General features: G+C 39.3%; 2 protein-coding genes across 3 annotated transcripts in view; one reads left to right on the forward strand and one right to left on the reverse strand.

Annotated features, from left to right (window-relative positions):
* Positions 1 to 1,890: 1,890 nt before the first annotated feature.
* On the reverse strand, positions 1,891 to 3,542 carry LOC116049282 (transmembrane protein 158). The gene has a single exon (XM_031298804.2). The coding sequence runs from the start codon at positions 3,183 to 3,185 to the stop codon at positions 2,484 to 2,486; it is 702 nt and encodes a 233-aa protein (XP_031154664.1). The 5' UTR covers positions 3,186 to 3,542; the 3' UTR covers positions 1,891 to 2,483.
* A 7,145-nt stretch (positions 3,543 to 10,687) lies between these two features.
* lars2 (leucyl-tRNA synthetase 2, mitochondrial) overlaps positions 10,688 to 18,875 on the forward strand; it is a 40,657-nt gene continuing 32,469 nt past the window's right edge. For both annotated transcript variants that reach the window (XM_031298763.2, XM_031298764.2), the window contains exons 1-3: positions 10,688 to 10,845; positions 15,246 to 15,490; positions 16,992 to 17,123. In XM_031298763.2, the coding sequence (XP_031154623.1) occupies positions 15,257 to 15,490; positions 16,992 to 17,123 (366 nt within the window). In that variant the 5' untranslated portion in view covers positions 10,688 to 10,845; positions 15,246 to 15,256. The remainder of the gene's footprint in view (positions 10,846 to 15,245; positions 15,491 to 16,991; positions 17,124 to 18,875) is intronic.

Genomic DNA, 18,875 nt, shown 5'->3' on the forward strand with positions numbered 1-18,875 from the left:
CGTACAGCCAGGCACAGGTAATGTGAAGGCGTGGCCGGATCGGCTATTTTGGCAGGTAAAGCTCGTGAATGCGTTGTAACTAAATGTATTATAAAACTGTCTGTAACATCCATGATTAAAAATAAATAAATAAATCACTACAGTTAAGTTATTTCTGCAAATTAATGTCGACAAATAATTATTATATATAATTAAAAAAATATAATAATTAAAAATACAATTAAAGTTTGAAAGACCAAACAAATATATAGCCTACTATTATTTTTATTATAGCCTATATAGCACAGTGGTATTATGATACAGTACCAGTCAAAGGTTTGGACACGCGTGGGGGAAATTGTCCAAACTTTTCACTGGTAGGCCTACTGTATATTATAGCACCGCTGGGCAGGCTCAATATGAACTCCTAGCTGAATAGATTCCCGTACAGAAATATTAAAGACATGTTTTCTAATGTTTCTTTATCCAGATTATACACTCCACTTCATAGTCAGATTATTACAGGCTAATATAGCCTGCTAAAAATAATGCAGAATACAACAGTCCTGCGATAAATCCTACATTCTTGACGGTTATAATGTGAAACTGTTTTAGAGAGATGTTTCAACTGTGTCATCCTTTTGGAGGTTTTAGCTTGTGGTGCTGTTGAACTATACTGAGAGGGGTTTCTGTCATTTTGTCCGCGCCACTTAGCCTACAATCCAAATGAAGGGAGGCTTTATTCAGGGCTGTTGTATTAGATTGCGTTGGTTATAGGCCTAATAACTATAGATGCACCAAATGAACTGGCAACTGGCAAAATAGGCTGTTTATTCAAAGCTAATTTCTTACAGATCCACTCTAAATTTGTTAGCTCAGCTGGATACAAACTGTTTTGTTGGTAGATCAGGCTGATGAAGTCTCTTTCGACTGGGCAACATAACATGCACTGATACTAGAAAGGGTTAAACTACAACATTTAAACTCCTTTTAAAAAATTAGAAAAGGCCAGGTTATATGTGGTGGAACTGTATGTAGTTCTGGGGGGCAAGGCAACTCAAGTGTCTGAAAATGTCAACATATACACCAAAACAACCATTTGTAACAGATGAGGAGTATTTCTCCAAATCCTTATCTACACAGACCATGACTGGGGCAGAGAAATGACCTAACCCTGACATATTTTACTTATACAGATTTTACACATTTTGCAGAATGATGAGCTGTAGATTAAAATACCAAACAGTAAAGTACATTACCTGAACCAGCTAAACAATTTAAATGCTGCTAATAATCTAACACTCTGAAAGGGGCCATTGTCAAAAGGTTTGATATTGAATTACTGGTAATGATTCCACATCTACAGTTAAGACAAAAAAAACACCCAAAAGTTAGCAAAATGTGTAATTAAAGTTCTATTAAGTCATATAGCCAGACCTTTTTTTAAACATTTGAGATAATAAAAAAATCAGTGTCAATAGCTCCTTTGTTTGGGCACACTGCACCTCATCCATGTTACGATCAACTTGATCATTTTGAAGGGTTCAGCTTGTGGTGCTATTGAATTGTTATACTGACAGGTGTTTCTATTATTTTGTCAATTTATTTAAATGAGGCTACATACCAGAAACAGCTCAACAGCACCACAAACTATACATCCCCAAAATGATCACACAACACCTCTCTGAAATATTTTCAATAAAAACGGAATATTATGACCAATTATAGAGGCTGACTTTATTGCAGGACTGTTGTGTCAGACTGCATTTAGATTCGTGTACCTAATAAACTGGCAACTGAGTGTATATTTTCCAAAGTCTTTGACAGTGTTAGCTTAAAGCCTGTTTTGAAATTTGGATCACATGCTGTGTTCACTTGAAATAACTAAATTGATTTGGGCTAGAGAGCAGGTCAGAGAGAATCTGAGATATAGCCTATAATCAATTTTATTTTTCATTGAAACCGTTGGAACATGAATACAAATAAGCACGCATATTGAACTTGACATTATAAATCTATAACAATATAATTATTGAAACCCTCTCTATGTCAATCAGAAACAACATCTTTTTTTTCCGAACGTATGGGGGGGGGGACTATTACATTTTGAACATGACTATAGGTTATATATGCGACAGCACACTTTGAAGTTTTCAGTGCAAAAGTACACATGGGATAAGGCAACAACTTTCTAGAAAGATTAAAAACTATACAAACACTGTTTAAAGAGAAAAAGTTTGCAGTTTGCGCTGACATAATCTAGTCCTACAAGGGAATACAAAACACATTGGTGTATAGATTACTATTGGATAGTATAATCCATCATACTTTACCTTGGTTGTCCTAATGAGGAGGAGCTATAATAAGGGTTAAAGAACACCCAAAACTAAAGCATTTGATCAAGAATGTCTCCAAAGCTCCTCGACCATTCATTCAGGTAAACAGTTGATGGCTACAGTTATAGTATAGGCAGCACAGGCTAATTATGATAAAGATAATTTCAATTATCTCGGTCTCCTCTGCTCCATCCCATTGGGCAGAAACCCTGCAATGATCGGGACTGGCCAGATGAGAGCAGCAACACTCCACACAATGATGACCAAAGTCATGAAACAAGCCACAAGTGTCGACTCGATGGGCTTTCTGTTCAGCCTCCAACTTTTGTCGCCCTTCAGCTCGTCGAGGCTGAAATCCACGCAGCAGAAAGTGACCTGATCCCCGGTCTGCTGGCCCCTCGACCTGCCCTGACCAAACCTCCGGTACCGGGACATCCCGCAGCCCACGCACAACCGCAACTCCTGCTGACCCCCGGCGACCCCGAGGTGCTCGATGACGACAGGTGAGATCGCCCTGTTGATAGACGCGGAGAAAAAAGCCCTTCCGTGGTTGTTGGTGGTGTAGATGAGCACATCACACTGGAAGCCGAAGGTGCTGTCCCAGCGGGCCACCAGCGAGGTGGGCAGGAGTCTCTGGACGCTCACGTTGCACTGGGACATTGTCTGCAGCGAGGCGGCGTCGGGCGAGGCTTCGCTCTCCTCCACGGACCTCTTGGAGAAGCGCACGTCCACCTCCAGATTGGCCAGGAACCTGTTGGAGGAGTTGACGGGCGGCAGGAGGAGGTCTTCGTCGCTCCAGCCTTGGCATCGCTGGAGAAGTCCGGCCACCGCGGTGAGAGCCAGCAGGAGCGTCGGAGAGTCGTTCAGCATGGCACACTAGGGCGCGTCTCTCCTGCTCGCATGGTGCTGTGGCGATCCGCAGGCGACGGACGAGGCGTGCAATGTTAGAAAATGCCACTCGCCAGTGATTGTTTTAATAACGCAGCTCCCGATGGAGAGATTCAATTCCCTGCCCGACTGGTGTAAATGGAAACGTCCACAGCCTGTCACATGCACGCGTCCCCCTCCCTTTGGATATTTTCCTTCTAATTTTTCCCCCAAATGTGCCCTGCAATCGCACAGTGAAAGCAGGCTGAGCAGCACCGTGCGCTGCCTTCATCACAGCTTCTCTGAGCTTCTCTGAGCGTCACCCCCGCTTCTGTCACTTCAGGTGTGAGTGCTGCTGCTGAGCATGAAGACACAGAGGAGTGGCGAGGGGAGAGCCTCCAGTGCGCAGGGACAGAAGCGCCAAGTTCAACACACATCTTCCAATGAGCAATCCTGACGTACACATGCTCAATGCAACTTTCTCAATGAAATGAAATGATTTGAAAACACAACCCAGTCTTATTCTCGCTGTCTCTTTTGATCTGCGACTTCTCTCCAACTGTGCAATATGAGAAAAGACTGTGGATAAGGTGAACACAAATAAGTGGTACACTGCATTCAGACAGCCTGCAGAGAACAACCTGTGGCACGTTTAATAGTTTGTAATAGTATTAGTTTGTATTTTTCACATTTATTTATTTAACTGATCTTATATTTTCTGTAAATAAGTGCTACCTTCATAAAGGTCTAAATGCCATTTCAAACCATCTCTGCACTGCCAGGAATAGAAGTCTGGTGGGAAAGCAGTGGATCCTTTATCTGTGTATTTATTTATTTATTTATTTATTCATTGGCTTAAAATGAGTCAAATGTATTTATTAGATTGGAATTACCCAATTTAATAATTAACTACTCCCAGTGTTGCTGCAGAGGACAACAGTTCAGTGTCCACAGTGGGTGCTACAGCCCTGGATATAAGGAAAGATATATAAAGTATTTTCATTACTAATAAATGACTAGTTACCATGGTTACCCATAGTGACGAACTGTAGGTAAACAGACTGTGTTGTATATATTTATACATACAGTACGTGCCTAGCTGGTAGGAAAACATCTCTGACAGGGTAAACCCAACAGTCCGTAATCTGTTTGCTTGTTTGCTCATCTGTTCGTTGCTCCGAGAGCTTTCTGTAGGTTGGTGTTTGTTTCTCTCAGCCATATTGTGCACTTAGGGGCAGCCAGACACATCAATAAACATGGGCCTCCACTTTGCTGCAGCAGCAGGGGTTTTGCACACAGTGTGTATCACCTGGCTGCTGTATCTGATGCTGAAGAGGACACACTCACCACCATCCCTCCCATCCCTTATCCTCCCCTATTTGTGTTTTGGACCCAACACTTTATCACAAACAGCTGATTACATTTCCAGGGGACACAGCTGTAGTTAATCTCAGTTTTGTGGAGTTGTAATAAGAGTTAAATATTAGGACCAGTGGTTGAACACCTGGTCCATTTTGGCAAGAAGAGGTTTCAAGCTGTGGTCACCATGTGAGCCAGCATTGGCCCGAATCACACTGAGCTCAGAGTCAACCCAGCCTCCTAAAAAAATTACGTTTGTGCAACTTAGAGTTGAATTTGACATAATCTGATGCTAGAAAAAATGAGACTGACCTTTTCACCCTGACAGGACCGCACACAGTGTCAATTTTATTATTATTATATTATTATCTTTAAAAACATACAGGTATGAATAATAATATATCTGTACAGTAATGAGTGTGGGGTAATACAGTGTCAGAGTTGTTTCACTTTTTACTGCCTTTTTCATGATAAATTTGCAATTTTTGCACAAAATGTTCTCTTGACCTCACCTTGTGTGTTGCAGGATTAGGCATGCCTTGTAACATAGTGTGATTCAGTACAACAACAACATCTTTTAAACAACAAATCTATTTTTATATTTTATAGGTGTTGCTCTCGCCGTGTCCACCCACCTGAAGACACTATCCCCTCCTTTTAGAAAAGATGTCAATCAATTCATTGTTGATGTATCTTGTTTCTGGTAACCACTTATTAAAGGTTGATTATGCCTTTCAATGAGGAAACAGTTCTGCCTTTTACCAGTATACTCTTCCTAACATTGTATACATAATGCATCAGGAAAGATAATAAGCTATTAACAGAATTAGGTCATTGACCAGAGGCAAAATTGGGATGAATTATTCTCTTTCATCTTTGCAGGCTAGGAAACATGAATGCCAGTTGTATACATTGTTTTCTTCGGTGCTGTTTAAATACTGTGATTTGCTCTAGAAGCCTGTCTCCATGTATTTGATGTGAGGGCCAGCTGAAGCTTTGGTGTCAATTTGCACCTTAAAGCCCTCGTCCCCTTGTCTCTGTTCTCTTTCTGCACACTCAGATATCCCTCTCACAAACACTCCCACTCGTTGTTTTTTTTAATGCTGGTCTCCTCGCATCAGATATGCTCTAGTCTAGACAACGTACTGGTGAACAGAGCAAGGAAATGTAAATGACTTTCTTGTTCATTAATTATGCTATAAAAATGTAAATTGCTTTGGTGACAGAAATGCAAATGGAATTAAGATAAAAGTCTCTTCTGCCAAAGAAAAGAGAATGTATGAAAGATTAATTTTCTCAAAATGTGGCTCTTTATTCAGGAAACCAAAAGGAGGACCTGTTAGTGGCTCCTGGCTGACTCTATGCCGGATCAGACACCATTAGTCTGACCCACCGGCTCACACCGACAACTGACATAATTAGAGGTTGAGGATTCGGGTACACACACATCCTCAGAGACACAATGTTCAAGCTCCTCTTTTTACATCTGAACCTGGTGAATCCCCTGTCTGTCTCCGGTTGTCCTGTCATACATCCAATCATTGACAGGACTCATCGCCATGGCAACATAACAGGTTGGTCTCTACAGAAAAGGAGGAGAAATGGGGTGTCGAGGAAATATTATGTTTAGTTGATAACAATAATACAACTAATAACAACGTCATTGTTGTTATTGTTTGGTACATGTTTGGTGTCAGTGCCAAGAATATTGCAGGCACAAGTATTCATAACCATGTTGTGCTGAGTCAGAGTATGACCTGCTCAGCTGGCAAAGAGTTGGAGACCAACAAGTCCGGTCAGCACTGTAGCACAGAGTGATCATAAAATGTAGAAGATGTGATAATAAATTCAGGCCGTGAAACTAAGTGTACCAAACATTTTGAAAAGGGCCTCATCAACACCTGCAAATTAAATCATAGTGAGACTCTTGAGACTTGTGTTAGCCTGTTACAGACTTGGCACATGGAGTTCAAAATTGATGGGCATTTACCAGCCATGGAGGGTCTAACGAAATATGCTACTGAGTTACATTATTTGTAGGATCTAGCATTTTTGGAGCTTGACCCATATTGGGAGAAAAAGTCAGGATTGGCCTCTGCTGCTCCGATGGCGATGTCTTTTTTTCTCTTGTGAGTACCAGCTTTATGGAAGTGCAATGCTAAATCGCTGTGGAAAATTAGCAGTCTTACAATGTAAAACTACTTAATTAAAATCCTGCAATAAAAATATACTTGAGTAAAAATACAGATGTATTATTTTTCAAAAGTAGAAAACATTTTATTTTTGTGAAATAAAGTAAATTGTATGAAATTGAACTAGATGTCAAATAAATGTAGTGAATTAAAAAGTACAGTGTTAAATGTAGTGGAGTAGAAATATAAAGTATAGCACAAACTGGAAACGCTTAAGTACCTCAAAATTGTGCAATGTTACTCTAGTGCACTAAAAAGTAAATGTACATATAGTCACTTTCAACCACATGCTTATACCTAAACTGTATATTGTTTCGTGCTCATACGATTTAATATATCCCAATTACTCTTGTGTTGTAAAGTTATCCTCTCTATCTCACTGTTAACCTTAAAGTGATAACAATTCAAATGCTTATGAACACGTGTAAAATAAAATAAAAACTCAGTGTATCCGTTTATAAGAGCCTCTATTGCAGCTGGGTTGAGTGCATCTAGGAGAGTGCGGAGGGATCTGAGGAGTTGTACACTAATTAGCTACATTAATTGCCAAGGAGCTGCTCTGACATCAGGCAAAGTGGATGGGGAGTCAGAGGGAAGACATAACTAATGTCTGTTGCAGAATCTGCATTTGTCATCTTCAATGAGTGGAAGTCGTGCAGCAGCAGTGAACGAAAATGAGAACAGGAAAGATCAGGAGGGAGAGTGAGGCTGCCAGACACTTCTCAACAGATTATTTAAGATCTTGTTCTTCTTCCTCATCTCCTCTGTTTCTCTCTGGAGTATTTGTCCTCGATGAGAACAGATATGTGAAGGACACTAGGGGCTGTCAACGTGAAACCGGCCCTGAAAATAACATCACATACTTATCAAGCTCTCTGAACCACAGTCAGAGGCATGCAGAGACCCATCAGCCTGCTCCTCGCTGGTCTCGGAGAGCTGAGATGGTGTGAGATTGCTTCTCTCTTGCACCAACAGCCTACTTCTCATTGAAGCGGGTGTGGATTGTGAATCACACACCCGTCCACGAAAGGTCATCTTGGACAGGTGAGTCACCCCCCCTTTCCCCTCATCTGCTTTCTACCTAACGCATTCTGCTCTGTGTGGTCGTTTGTCATCTGGTTTTCTGCTGGTGAAATGCAATCGTCCTCCGAAACAGGCAGAGAGGGGGTGATTACCATGGGTTGTTTGTCATGGTGGGAACAGGGAGGCGGATGTGGGTGGAGAAGGAGGATGATTGGTTGCTTTCAAAAGTGATTTGTTTGAAAAACAACAGAGGCTGCGTGTACCTGAGACTCAAAGGCAATGTAGCAGTCCAAAAAATTCACAACTTTAATGCAACCAAAAATAAACGATTAAAAGACTTTGCCATTAAACTATAGACTTTGCCATGAGAAATGATGCCATATAGTTTTTTTTTCTACTGTTAATTACAACGAAATATAAAGAAGTGGAACACTGAGACAAAGCTGGCAGCTGAAAAGAGGATGAGACTTTCACAGAACTGCTTCCATGTTTTGTTTCAGTGTGTTCTTTCGCCACAGATTTCCAGCAATAAATTGGCTTTGCTCACTCAGACGCTCCCTGAGGACACTGTGCCTCCATCTGCTCCAGTTATATGATACCTATCATTTTTCCTTATATGTTGTGCTGTCAGAGGATCATTACTTTGAAAAGAATATTGACCTGGAGCAGACACATTTCACTGAGTACAGACCTCACAGCATCTGACGAGGCGATAACTTAACTTAAATATTTAATCTTATTGAGAAAAACATTTGATTTAAAACCAAGTTTTTAGGGGCTTGAACTCGTTTTTACAGTCTATGGGCTTGAATTACCAAGATGTGTTTTTTCTTTCTTTACCCACTTAACTACTCTTTGTGTTTTTCATGTAGTCCTCATTCACAAAGAGATTGAATGTATTTTGTTCCTATTGGTCATCTGAATAATTGCCATAAATCACACAGTTTAAATCTGGAAGCTTTGAAATGTCACTGTGTTATCAAATGAGTAAAGGTAACATCCGTCATATTCACGTCTTCCACTGCTTTAGATCTGGTCTAGTTCAAACAGTTTTATTGACTCTAAACATCAAAGCTGACCTTCAAGCTAACCTTAGTACAACGTTTTCATCCATCATGTGTGCACAATGGATTTCCTTGCTTTGTAAAAAACAGAAAAAGTTATCAATACATTTTAGAATGGAGCATTAAAATGAAACGGAGCTGGAGGAGCAAATTTGTCCAAAATTTCAGCAGGAATTTCAATTTTGAACAAATGATAAAAGACCATTCACCAGCACCTGCAGTTCTCATGTGAAATAGTGTAATGATGAGGAAGTGAGAATCAGATTCATTCATCCGGGAGCCTCCCTCTGTATCTGCAGACAGATCTTGGGCTGTATGAGAGTTAGTGTCTCAACTGTGTCAAAAACCCATTTCCCTCCGTCATTCCTCCTCTTCAGCTACATCCTGTTGTGCCCTGAGCAGAGGCGCCCACTTAACTCTGATGTACGACGGCAGCAGGCCAGAGCAGAGCCCAAGGTTTAGCTCTCTGACGTCAGGTTGAGGAACTCTGTATCGCCTGCTAATGATACCCCACCCTCCTTTTTCTCTTCCCTCGCCGGCTCTGGCTTCTTCCCTCCTTCACTGCTTCTCTCTGCACGTCAGATCAAAGGTGAGAGCCACAGGGAGCGCTCGTAGAACAGAGGCTCTGATAAGACACTGCCTCCTTCTCATCTTCCTCTTCAGAACCCCTCTGCTATGTGATGAAGATGAGAGGGAGTGGAGGTGCTCTCTCAGTCAGCAATCACTTTACGTTGGAAGTTGGCATCAAAGAAATAGTGCTCCTCTCAGAAATCACATATATTGAAAGCCTTTGTAGTGCTGCTGGCAGTAAATTAGTCATGGAATTATTTCAGTCATGTCTCCTTAAAGTGGGACTATGATTTGAATTGATTTACATTGGTAAATACAAAAATAAATGATGTACATTTGACCCCAAACGATAAAAGAAACTTTAAAACAACAAACCAGTGGTTAAACAAGAAAGTTGCACTTAAAAATAGTTTTAAATCTACTGTATTTTCACTGTCCTATGAAAGATAAAGTAAAGGTTTGATGTCATTGAAACTAGTGTGTATATAATACATCCATGGTGTGTACTTTGTATTTTAAATAATGCTTCTTATAAGGCACCTTTTATAAAGGGGTTGTAAGTGTAAACAAATTGCTTTATTAATGATTGATTTTTACTACTGCTTTAAAGTTCATTAATAAGAAAAAAAAACAACATGTAACTGCTGCCACCATAGACACCATCTATAGAGATTCTTCATAATCTGGCAACCCAAATGTTGTTCGTATTAATAACTGATCTGTAAATCATCAGTAAATAATATATGTATCATTATTAAAGGCAATAGTTAAACCCATTAACCTTTTTATAAATGGTTCATTATAATGGCACCATTAAACAGAATAACAAATGAAAATGAGACTCTTGACAATGGATGTAATTTGTCCTGTCAAATTTGCATATTCAAGTTATTTTAGCTAGAAAACAATTCTCTGTATCTGGGGGGCAGTACTTTTACTGGAATAAAAATTAGATTGGATTTTAATGAAAAATAACAGATAACAGGAGGAGATTACAGGGTTGCTAAGGTAACAAGCTGAGCCATCACTCACTGAAATCAGTGATGACGCTCTGGCAACCAGACATTTATGCTCGCGCGCGCGCGCGCACGCACACACACACACACACACACACACACACACACACACACACACACACACACACACTGTTTATTTATGCAAAATCAAGAAGTTGAAAATGTAGAGGTAAAGCAGACACAATCGTGCTACATAAGCTAAGTTTTCATAAAACGCATCTCATCTATTTTTTTTTAACGACATGAGTTTTGTCGACGTACACCGTGTTGATAAAGTTGATTTGAATCCAAGATGGCGGCGCCTATGGCGAAGTCGTGATCCAGAGAAACAGGTCATTTACAGTATATTTAATAGCTGGCTATGACATTCATGACATGGAATATTGGAATTATGTCATTACGACCATAACGCCGAAATAAAGGACCTGGAAATAAAACAGTAAGAACCTTTAAACTGATGTTTTTCTAAAATGTAGCCTCCATCTGTTTGATCTTCATGTGAGTGCAACCAGCAGACAGACTGAGAGCCGTTCACCAGGAAACAAGACATAACGTTACAACATTATATAAGTCTTAAAACAAGCAGCTATACCTTTTATTTGTGGCTCACAGAGGACCGGGCTGCTCTGCTATGTGGAGAGACCTGCAGTATACATTTATAATGAAATCAATGTCATGCTAGCATAAAGGCTATTTAATAATATTGTTCCCCTGTAAATCAAAAGAGCGTGTTGAGGACCTAACGTTAAAATCAAGTGTTGAGAAGTTAAATCTACTTTGCATTTCATTGATGGTCACGTGGTAAGAAAGTGCTTTTCCCTTAAATACTTTACACCTCATTTCAAATAAAACTGTTATCATCATGATAACAGGTCAGTTTTATTTTAAACTGCAGTTTTCGTCACAGCATTTACAGTATTATCATGATTCAGAGGTAAGTTAATTAACAGTTAACAATTACATGAACTTAGTGTCCAGTCCTAATAGTGGGCTGTGGAAGAGGAGCTGCTAGGCTATTTTGAGAAAACCAAATATACCAATATTTTTGACTAAATATGTCAACATTGATATTGCCGTGATGACCATTGGTGCTTTTAGCTGGTATTCATTAGGGCTGCAGCTAACAATTATTTTCACTATCTGTTGATAACTTTTCTTTATATGTTATATATGGTCTTTAACATGTCAGAAAATTGTAGAAAGTATAAATATATCAGTAAATATATTTTTATTCTTTAAAACAATTAATATTTGTCATTTGAGAAACTTGACCATGTGCCATACAGGCATTCATGACTGATTTCACTTTCACTCAACTAGAACAGTCTAAAAAAGCAACATTTTAAGCTCTTTTACAAAATTACAATAACTGAAATCCCAGACAATAACATTAGTCACATATTAGGATATTACAGTAGGCCTACATCATTATATCGCCCAGCTTGGCACAAATATCATTTGTCATCACCTTTTTTGTACTGATACCAAAACCATACTTGTAAAAATGTAGAGGAAAATAAAAAAAGTTTTTTCTCCAAATCGCTCTTTCTATTTATCAAAATACAACTTGCATTAGTGTTTAATGTTGTCTTAATACAAAGCAGCCATACAATATTTTTTGCCTGAATAGAATACAGTCTAAAATTAGCAAAATTATAATCTAAATTTAAAGTTAATTTAGCAACACCAAGAATTTGACTGAATATCGATTCCAACTGTCAGTACATGACAGTTTTTGACATATTTCAGTTGGTGACCAAAAAGTATTAAAGTACAATACCAGGCTTTAGACATGGCCGCTAATAATACAGATGTTCAGCAGTGCCTTCATCTGCTGTATTGAACCAGCTTGTTGTTTGCAGAAGAACTTTATAGGAGACACCCGAATGGTTGAGCCTAGTCACCATAGAAACATTTTCTCCGTCTCTCGCCTCAGCCCACTCAATTGCACCTTCAGAGATGCACACAACCTTGAGTGCTCTGCTCTCCCAGCTCCAGCCTGAGGGAGAAGCGTTGGCTGTTGCGATGCTTAGGTTATACTCAAGAGAATTTGGTGAAAAAAACATATTACCACAGCAGGTGGGTGTCGGAGAAGAGAGGAGAGGAGAGTTTCCCCCAAAAAATTGTCCAACCTGGACACTAAATCCGATCCGATGTGGAAAGTTTCTTGCATTTGAGTGACACTCCTTTCTTTCAAACTGTGTGCTGTTTCGTTGCTGGAATCCTCTTTCATGATGTGTCTTTTGCTCTGCTCATGAAAATGATTTCATTTCAGCTTTTACTGATTTAACCACGCAGGCCACTCTCTTAATAATTTAATTTAATTTACTTCCCAGCCTCTGCACTGAGCTAATACTCTACAGCAACCTTGTATTTTCATAACATTATCACATAACCTTTTTGATGATGATTCTCCCACAGCTTTCGATAAACAGTCCTAATTTTTTGTTTACCTCATTTCCATTTTTATCTCTGGTGTCAGGCGTTATCACTTCTTCCACTCAGCAGCTATAAAGGTCTCGCTGTCTGAGATCCAGATGCGTCATTGCTGTGAAAATATTCTCTTGACGGGTCAGGTTAGCAGCAGTTATCCTCTGCTGCCAAGAAGGCATAGACTGTACACATATCTTATAGGTTACCTTGGATACTGTGTGTGTGTGTGTGTGTGTGTGTGTGTGTGTGTGAGTGAGTGAGTGAGTGAGTAAAAGACAAATGTAGGTCAAATTGTTTTTTCTTACATGCAGTTGACTGTCGTAACGTACATCAAGCCATAGATGGGGAAGTCCAGCCACACTGCTGTGCTCATGCATAAGAGAGTAAAACTACTTTTGAAGTAGCCCACAGTAATTTTTTTAGCTGTTAATTGTAGTACTAAAATGAGACATTTATTATCCAGAAATCTTTTGAATAATTCTGATTTTGACGTTCCTGTAATGCAGCATTTAATCCTTTCTACCTAGAAGTAATTACAAACATGTTCTGGAAGCAGGAACGTCCATCCAGGTGATGTCCTAAGGCTGTTAGAGCAGTTAGCATCCTGCAATGCAAAACAAAAATGTATCAAACTGCAGGGCAGATAAGAAGCAGATACATCTGAGAATTATTGTAAATCAGTTGATTGAAAATGTAATTCTCACATCTGAGCAGGCAGGCAGAGAACAGCCATCCAGAGCAGAGCATAATCACATCACGCTGAATAAACCTCTTATATCACAAAGTCAGACTGTTGTGTGAGTGACGCAGTGCAAAAAACACAGAATGTGAGAGAACATGAGTCGCAATGTTCCCAACAAGTGTTCTGTTCAGTCCCATAGACTAAACGTCTGAACCCGTATGTGCTGAATGTTAAAGTTAAAGGAGTGTCATCTTGTTTCATTTAGCCTTTTTAGCCTGTGTGTTGTTTTCTTTGGGTGAAGACTCTTTTAAAAGCATGAATGCAAAATATATCTCTCAAGTTTAAAGATTCTAAATGGAAACTTGAAAGTGATTATGGTGAATCATAGTGGTCCTGATGTCTGATGAGACACCGCAAAACAAACTTGAAAATACAGTAACTTAGTGGTGGATGATGATTCCGTATTATTGTAATTCTGTTTTTTTTTTTTTTTTTTTTTTATACTTTCAGTGGAATTGTATCATGTCAATTTGACAAAATTCTGTTGATTCCCAGTAATCAAATTAATTAATCAAGTTTAGGTTTGTGTGTAATGTATGACAGTGGAGCACAGTTCATTGCTTGGATAATTAATTTAGTGCTGAAACTGCTGAATACTTTTTACAATTAATCAATTGATCTTTTAATCCATAGGATGCCAGCAAAGAATAAGCTGTCCAAAGGGACTACATTACTTGTTTTTTTTGGGACTAACAGCCCCAAATCACAAAATATTCAGTTTACAGATAAATATATATAAATATAAAACAGAGAAAAGCAGCAAATCCTCACATTTGAGAAGCTAAAATCAGCTAATGTTTTGAAATGTTGCAACATAAACGATAAATTGATTATCGAAATAGTTGGCCATTTATTTATTAATGATTGATTCATTGTCTAATTGTCTGTTAAAGCATTTCATATGTGATTTTACCTGAATTTCCCATATCATGCTTGGACAAACATTTGTAATAATAGCGTAATATTATTTCAGTCATATCGTCCAGGCATACAATTACAAGTGAATCTGATGAGTTATTAAAACAAACGATCGGGGAAATAAACGCCTCTTGTCCGCGAGTCTCATTGATAGAGCCCGGCGGCTGGATGGAGCTCTATCAATGAAAGCTAGCTAGCCTCCGCCTAACGAGACCTCATTAAGCTCAGTGGGCTGCCGCTGTCTTGTCAGACTGTGTGGAGCTCCTGAAGTCTGACACGTCTTACCAAATTTGCAATTAGCCATCAATTTTCATAAACGGCCCATATTTGAGCTTTATATAGTTGATTTCTTGCATAAAAAAGTCTAGTCATTTAGTAATGAAATGGCAGACGAACAATGTAAAACATTGCAGTGTCTGAAATATGAGACCTGCTGTCTCGTCTCCAATGTATGTGTATGTGCTTCGTTCAACCAATCAGCGCGCAGCTCATCTAAATATTCATGAGCATACCATATTTGGAAGAAAAGCTCTCGTTCCAAATAGAGACATTCCACAGGGATGCATTAGGCCCCATAGAATAGCACCTGGGCATTTTCAGCCAAACCAATGTTACATTCCCTATTAGGAGACCTTAAGGATCAGTGTGAAATACCCTATATAATTATTATATCACCCCTTTAACTTACCAACAGCACCACCATCCTGTCCATCTGCCTGCTAGTTTACTGTGTGTCCCTGTTTTAGGTGACAGAACCATGCAGGTGTCAGTGAGAAGGCTGGCTCTGTATCCACTGGGTGTTGCCCGCTCTGGCCAAATCAATGCTGCTCTCCTGAACCCAAGAGCCCGCCTCTGGTCCCCCAGCACCCGCACCCTGTTCAGTGAGACGGGAGTATGGGAGAAGGACTATAAAACAGAGACCCGACGCAGAGTGGAAGAATGGTGGCACCCACGAATTATGGCACAGTGGCGGAAGGATGCACTGGAGGAGGTAAGGAGGCCTTTACTTTTCTAACAGTTTCTTACAGTGTTTTTAGCCTTGTGACATCATGATCATCCAAATGAATCATGATCTGAGTATCCCAGTTATTTGTATGTATGTGTGTGTCTGTGTGTGTGTACTAAACATCATATACTGGTTTCAGAAACCTGGATAAGCCCTTATCCCGGTTTTGAGAAACTTGGATAGATACTCTGATAGAAACCTGGCTACTGTTGCATGTAAACACCTTAACCAGGTTCTTGATCATTCTCTGGATGCTCGCATGATCATCATCAAGTTATGGAGTGATTAGTCAGTAAAAGAAAAAACCCTTTGTATATTTTAAATGTCAGAAAAAATGAAAACTGTCCATCACAAATTTTCAGAGCTCAAGTCTTCAAATGTTCAGTTACAATGTTATGAAACTGAGAAAAGCAGCAAATCCTCATTCTCATCCTTCATCCTCATTCGAGCCAGAATCACCAAATGTTAAGCATTTCTGCCAAAAAGAATGACTTAAACAGATTTTCAAAATGGTTGTAGATTCATTTTTTTTTTTTGTCAGGCAGTCAGGAACCAAAAACTGTCTTCAGTACAGAAAGGAGTGGCTGACACATGTTAAGGAATCAAGACAAACCCGCACACAGACGATCAGAAACCTGGGGACTGTTATGATCGTGTATACAGGGATATAAATAACCAGTTTTCTCGTTTTTTTTCAATGTAAACATCATATCCCAAATATGATTAGAACCAGGATCCTAATGTGCGTGTAGTAAGTTTTTTAGAAGTGCTGGCCTTTTGATCTGCCCCCTTTTCAACATCACACAGCTGTCAATACTGTTGAATGGGTGAAAATAAATATTGAAATTGAAAAAATCTGTATATGTATACTGTACAGTGGAAAACCCCTTTAGACTTTTCTTTAAGATTAATTGATTAATAGGTCATTAAGCGTCCTCCACATGATTCCCAGCTATTACTGGCCCTTGAGTCCCGGAGCGCCGGCTGATTATTACCCTAATGGTCCGACCGTGCAGCTGTCTGGGACAGGCTGACAGTGATCAAGTGCATTCATGACAGCCCTGGTCCCTAATTAATTTATTGCAAAATTCATGACTCAGGTTTCCTGTAATCATGTATAACCGAGTGTAACCAGTACTTACTGTGTTGCCGTGGTAACCATGTTGTGAGTGTAAACCATCCATAATCAACGCTGCCGCATTTTGTGTTCTGACACTGTAATCAGACACTGTTAGAGCCTCATAACGAAGTCAGTCAGTGCTCGCGCTCTGTATGTGATGAGTTATTATTCCTGCCTTGACCTCGTCAGGTTAATGCAGCGTCTTTAATACAAGACTCACTCAAAAAGCCAGACTGATGATGGAAGAAAGAACCCGTGCACTGTTATTATAGTCTCTCAGGATTAAAGTCAAGTTTTACAGTCTTTTCCACATCCCATAAGGTTTTCTTACAGCTCTGTACATTATGTTGACTGTTGTTTTTCCAGAGTTCCAACAGGAAGAAGTTTTATGTCCTCTCCATGTTTCCGTACCCCTCGGGGCGACTGCACATGGGCCACGTGCGAGTGTATACCATAAGTGACACCATCGGCCACTTCCAGAGAATGAGAGGCCATCAGGTATGTCTGTTTTTAGTAAATGGGTTTTTATCATTTCCTACTTTCCTCCCTGAAACAAACAAGGTCAACACACTATGCACTGGCATTATATGTAAAATAAGTTGAGAAAGTTTTTTATTTTGGCTTAAGTGCTTAGAACGGAAAGTACAAAAGGCCTTTTTGATGGAAGACATTTTGACATGTCACAGTAGGAAAAGCACAGGTGTAAATAAGAAAATGAATGATGGCTGAATTCCATTTAGCTGCTTCAGTTTCAGGGTCCTAGTATTGTGCATCCACTGTCATGGCCTACTTATACTGGGACACTGGAATGTAACAGAGCCATCGTTAATGTCCAAATGTTACCAATAGCCTCCTCTCATTAGAACAGAGATTAAATGTTAAAGGCATTTTAATAATTCACTTAGCAGTCAAAAAACTAAATGTGAAATGTATGATAATACTGTAATGCAACATGAAAAACTGGTTTAATGAATGGTGCATTTAGCTGCTAAGTGGAGCTCTTGCATCCTATTTGGATGTAAAAACTCACAGATATATTATGGATCAACAGAACTAATTTACCATTTATTGTCTATATAGATTTCTAATCAGTGATATAACAAGTGTAAGAGTCATTTCCAGTTTCTAAATTAAGCAAAGAGTTGTGTACAGTCACAAATATTGACTCAACCGTTCTTGAAAATGTATGTCTCACGATATGTGGCTACTCTTTGAGAATTAGCCAATTATGATGCAAAGCTTTTAACTATTAAGGTATGCCTTGGTTTGCTCTATTGTTTGTTATTAGCCCCTCATCACAAGGCCTTTTCTGTGGCTTAACTGTCCCTCCCTGTTTTCGTTCAGACATACATTATACATACATACTGACTTTTCTTTCTAAAATCACAAAGGATGTGTCATCCTCAGAGGCACTTAAGGAGCATAATTTACCCTGCTGGAGCCTCTGTTTACACTTGCACTGAACTGTGATGCTGCATATCTCTTTACTTATATTAATGTTATAGTTAGTACACTATATTATGTGCACTGTGCAAGCAGAACATAAGTAGCATAATAATACCTTCTGGCACCACTATCTTTCAATTACACGACCAAGGTTTACACTGTCCTGGGAGTACGTAATTTGATTTCTACTGTGCTCTCTTGATATCTGCCAATACAGTACACATTTGCATGTTGTGTACATTTCTTTAGTAGAAATGATTTGTGTAATTTGTACTTAAGTTTTTGCTAATTTTTGTCCTCTTATGAACATGTTTTTCCTGCTACAGTGAGCTAATTGTTAGATGTGTCATCCTTTTATGTTGCTGGGTAAAAACATTGAAACCACTGATTTTGGGTGTTTTTACTCAGATTGAATGATTCCATGATCCTCTGTGAGCTGAAAATATTTATGACACTTAGACCTATTTATCTTTTTCAAAAACAATTATCAGATAAATATGAAAATTAAGGAATCTTAAAAGCACGTTGTCCTAGTTCTTTTAAATTGACAATTGGGGGAAATAGCAGTTTTTAAAACTGCTGCAATAAAGGTAAGGTCAAATCCATACTTGTCTCTGTTTCAAATCAAAGCGTTGCAGTCGATGTTCAGCAATCTGTTTAGGTCTAGTAAACAGCTGCTGTTGATGAAGCTGTGACCAGTTTCTGTCAGACTGCAGTTACACACACCTTCTGACATGATGGTGACAACCTATGTTCAGTTCTTTGGTTAGTCTTTGTCCCCGCATCATCCATCCCTGTCCTTAG

This window comes from Sander lucioperca, chromosome 10 (assembly GCF_008315115.2).
Source record: "Sander lucioperca isolate FBNREF2018 chromosome 10, SLUC_FBN_1.2, whole genome shotgun sequence".
NCBI classification, from domain to species: Eukaryota; Metazoa; Chordata; class Actinopteri; order Perciformes; family Percidae; genus Sander; species Sander lucioperca.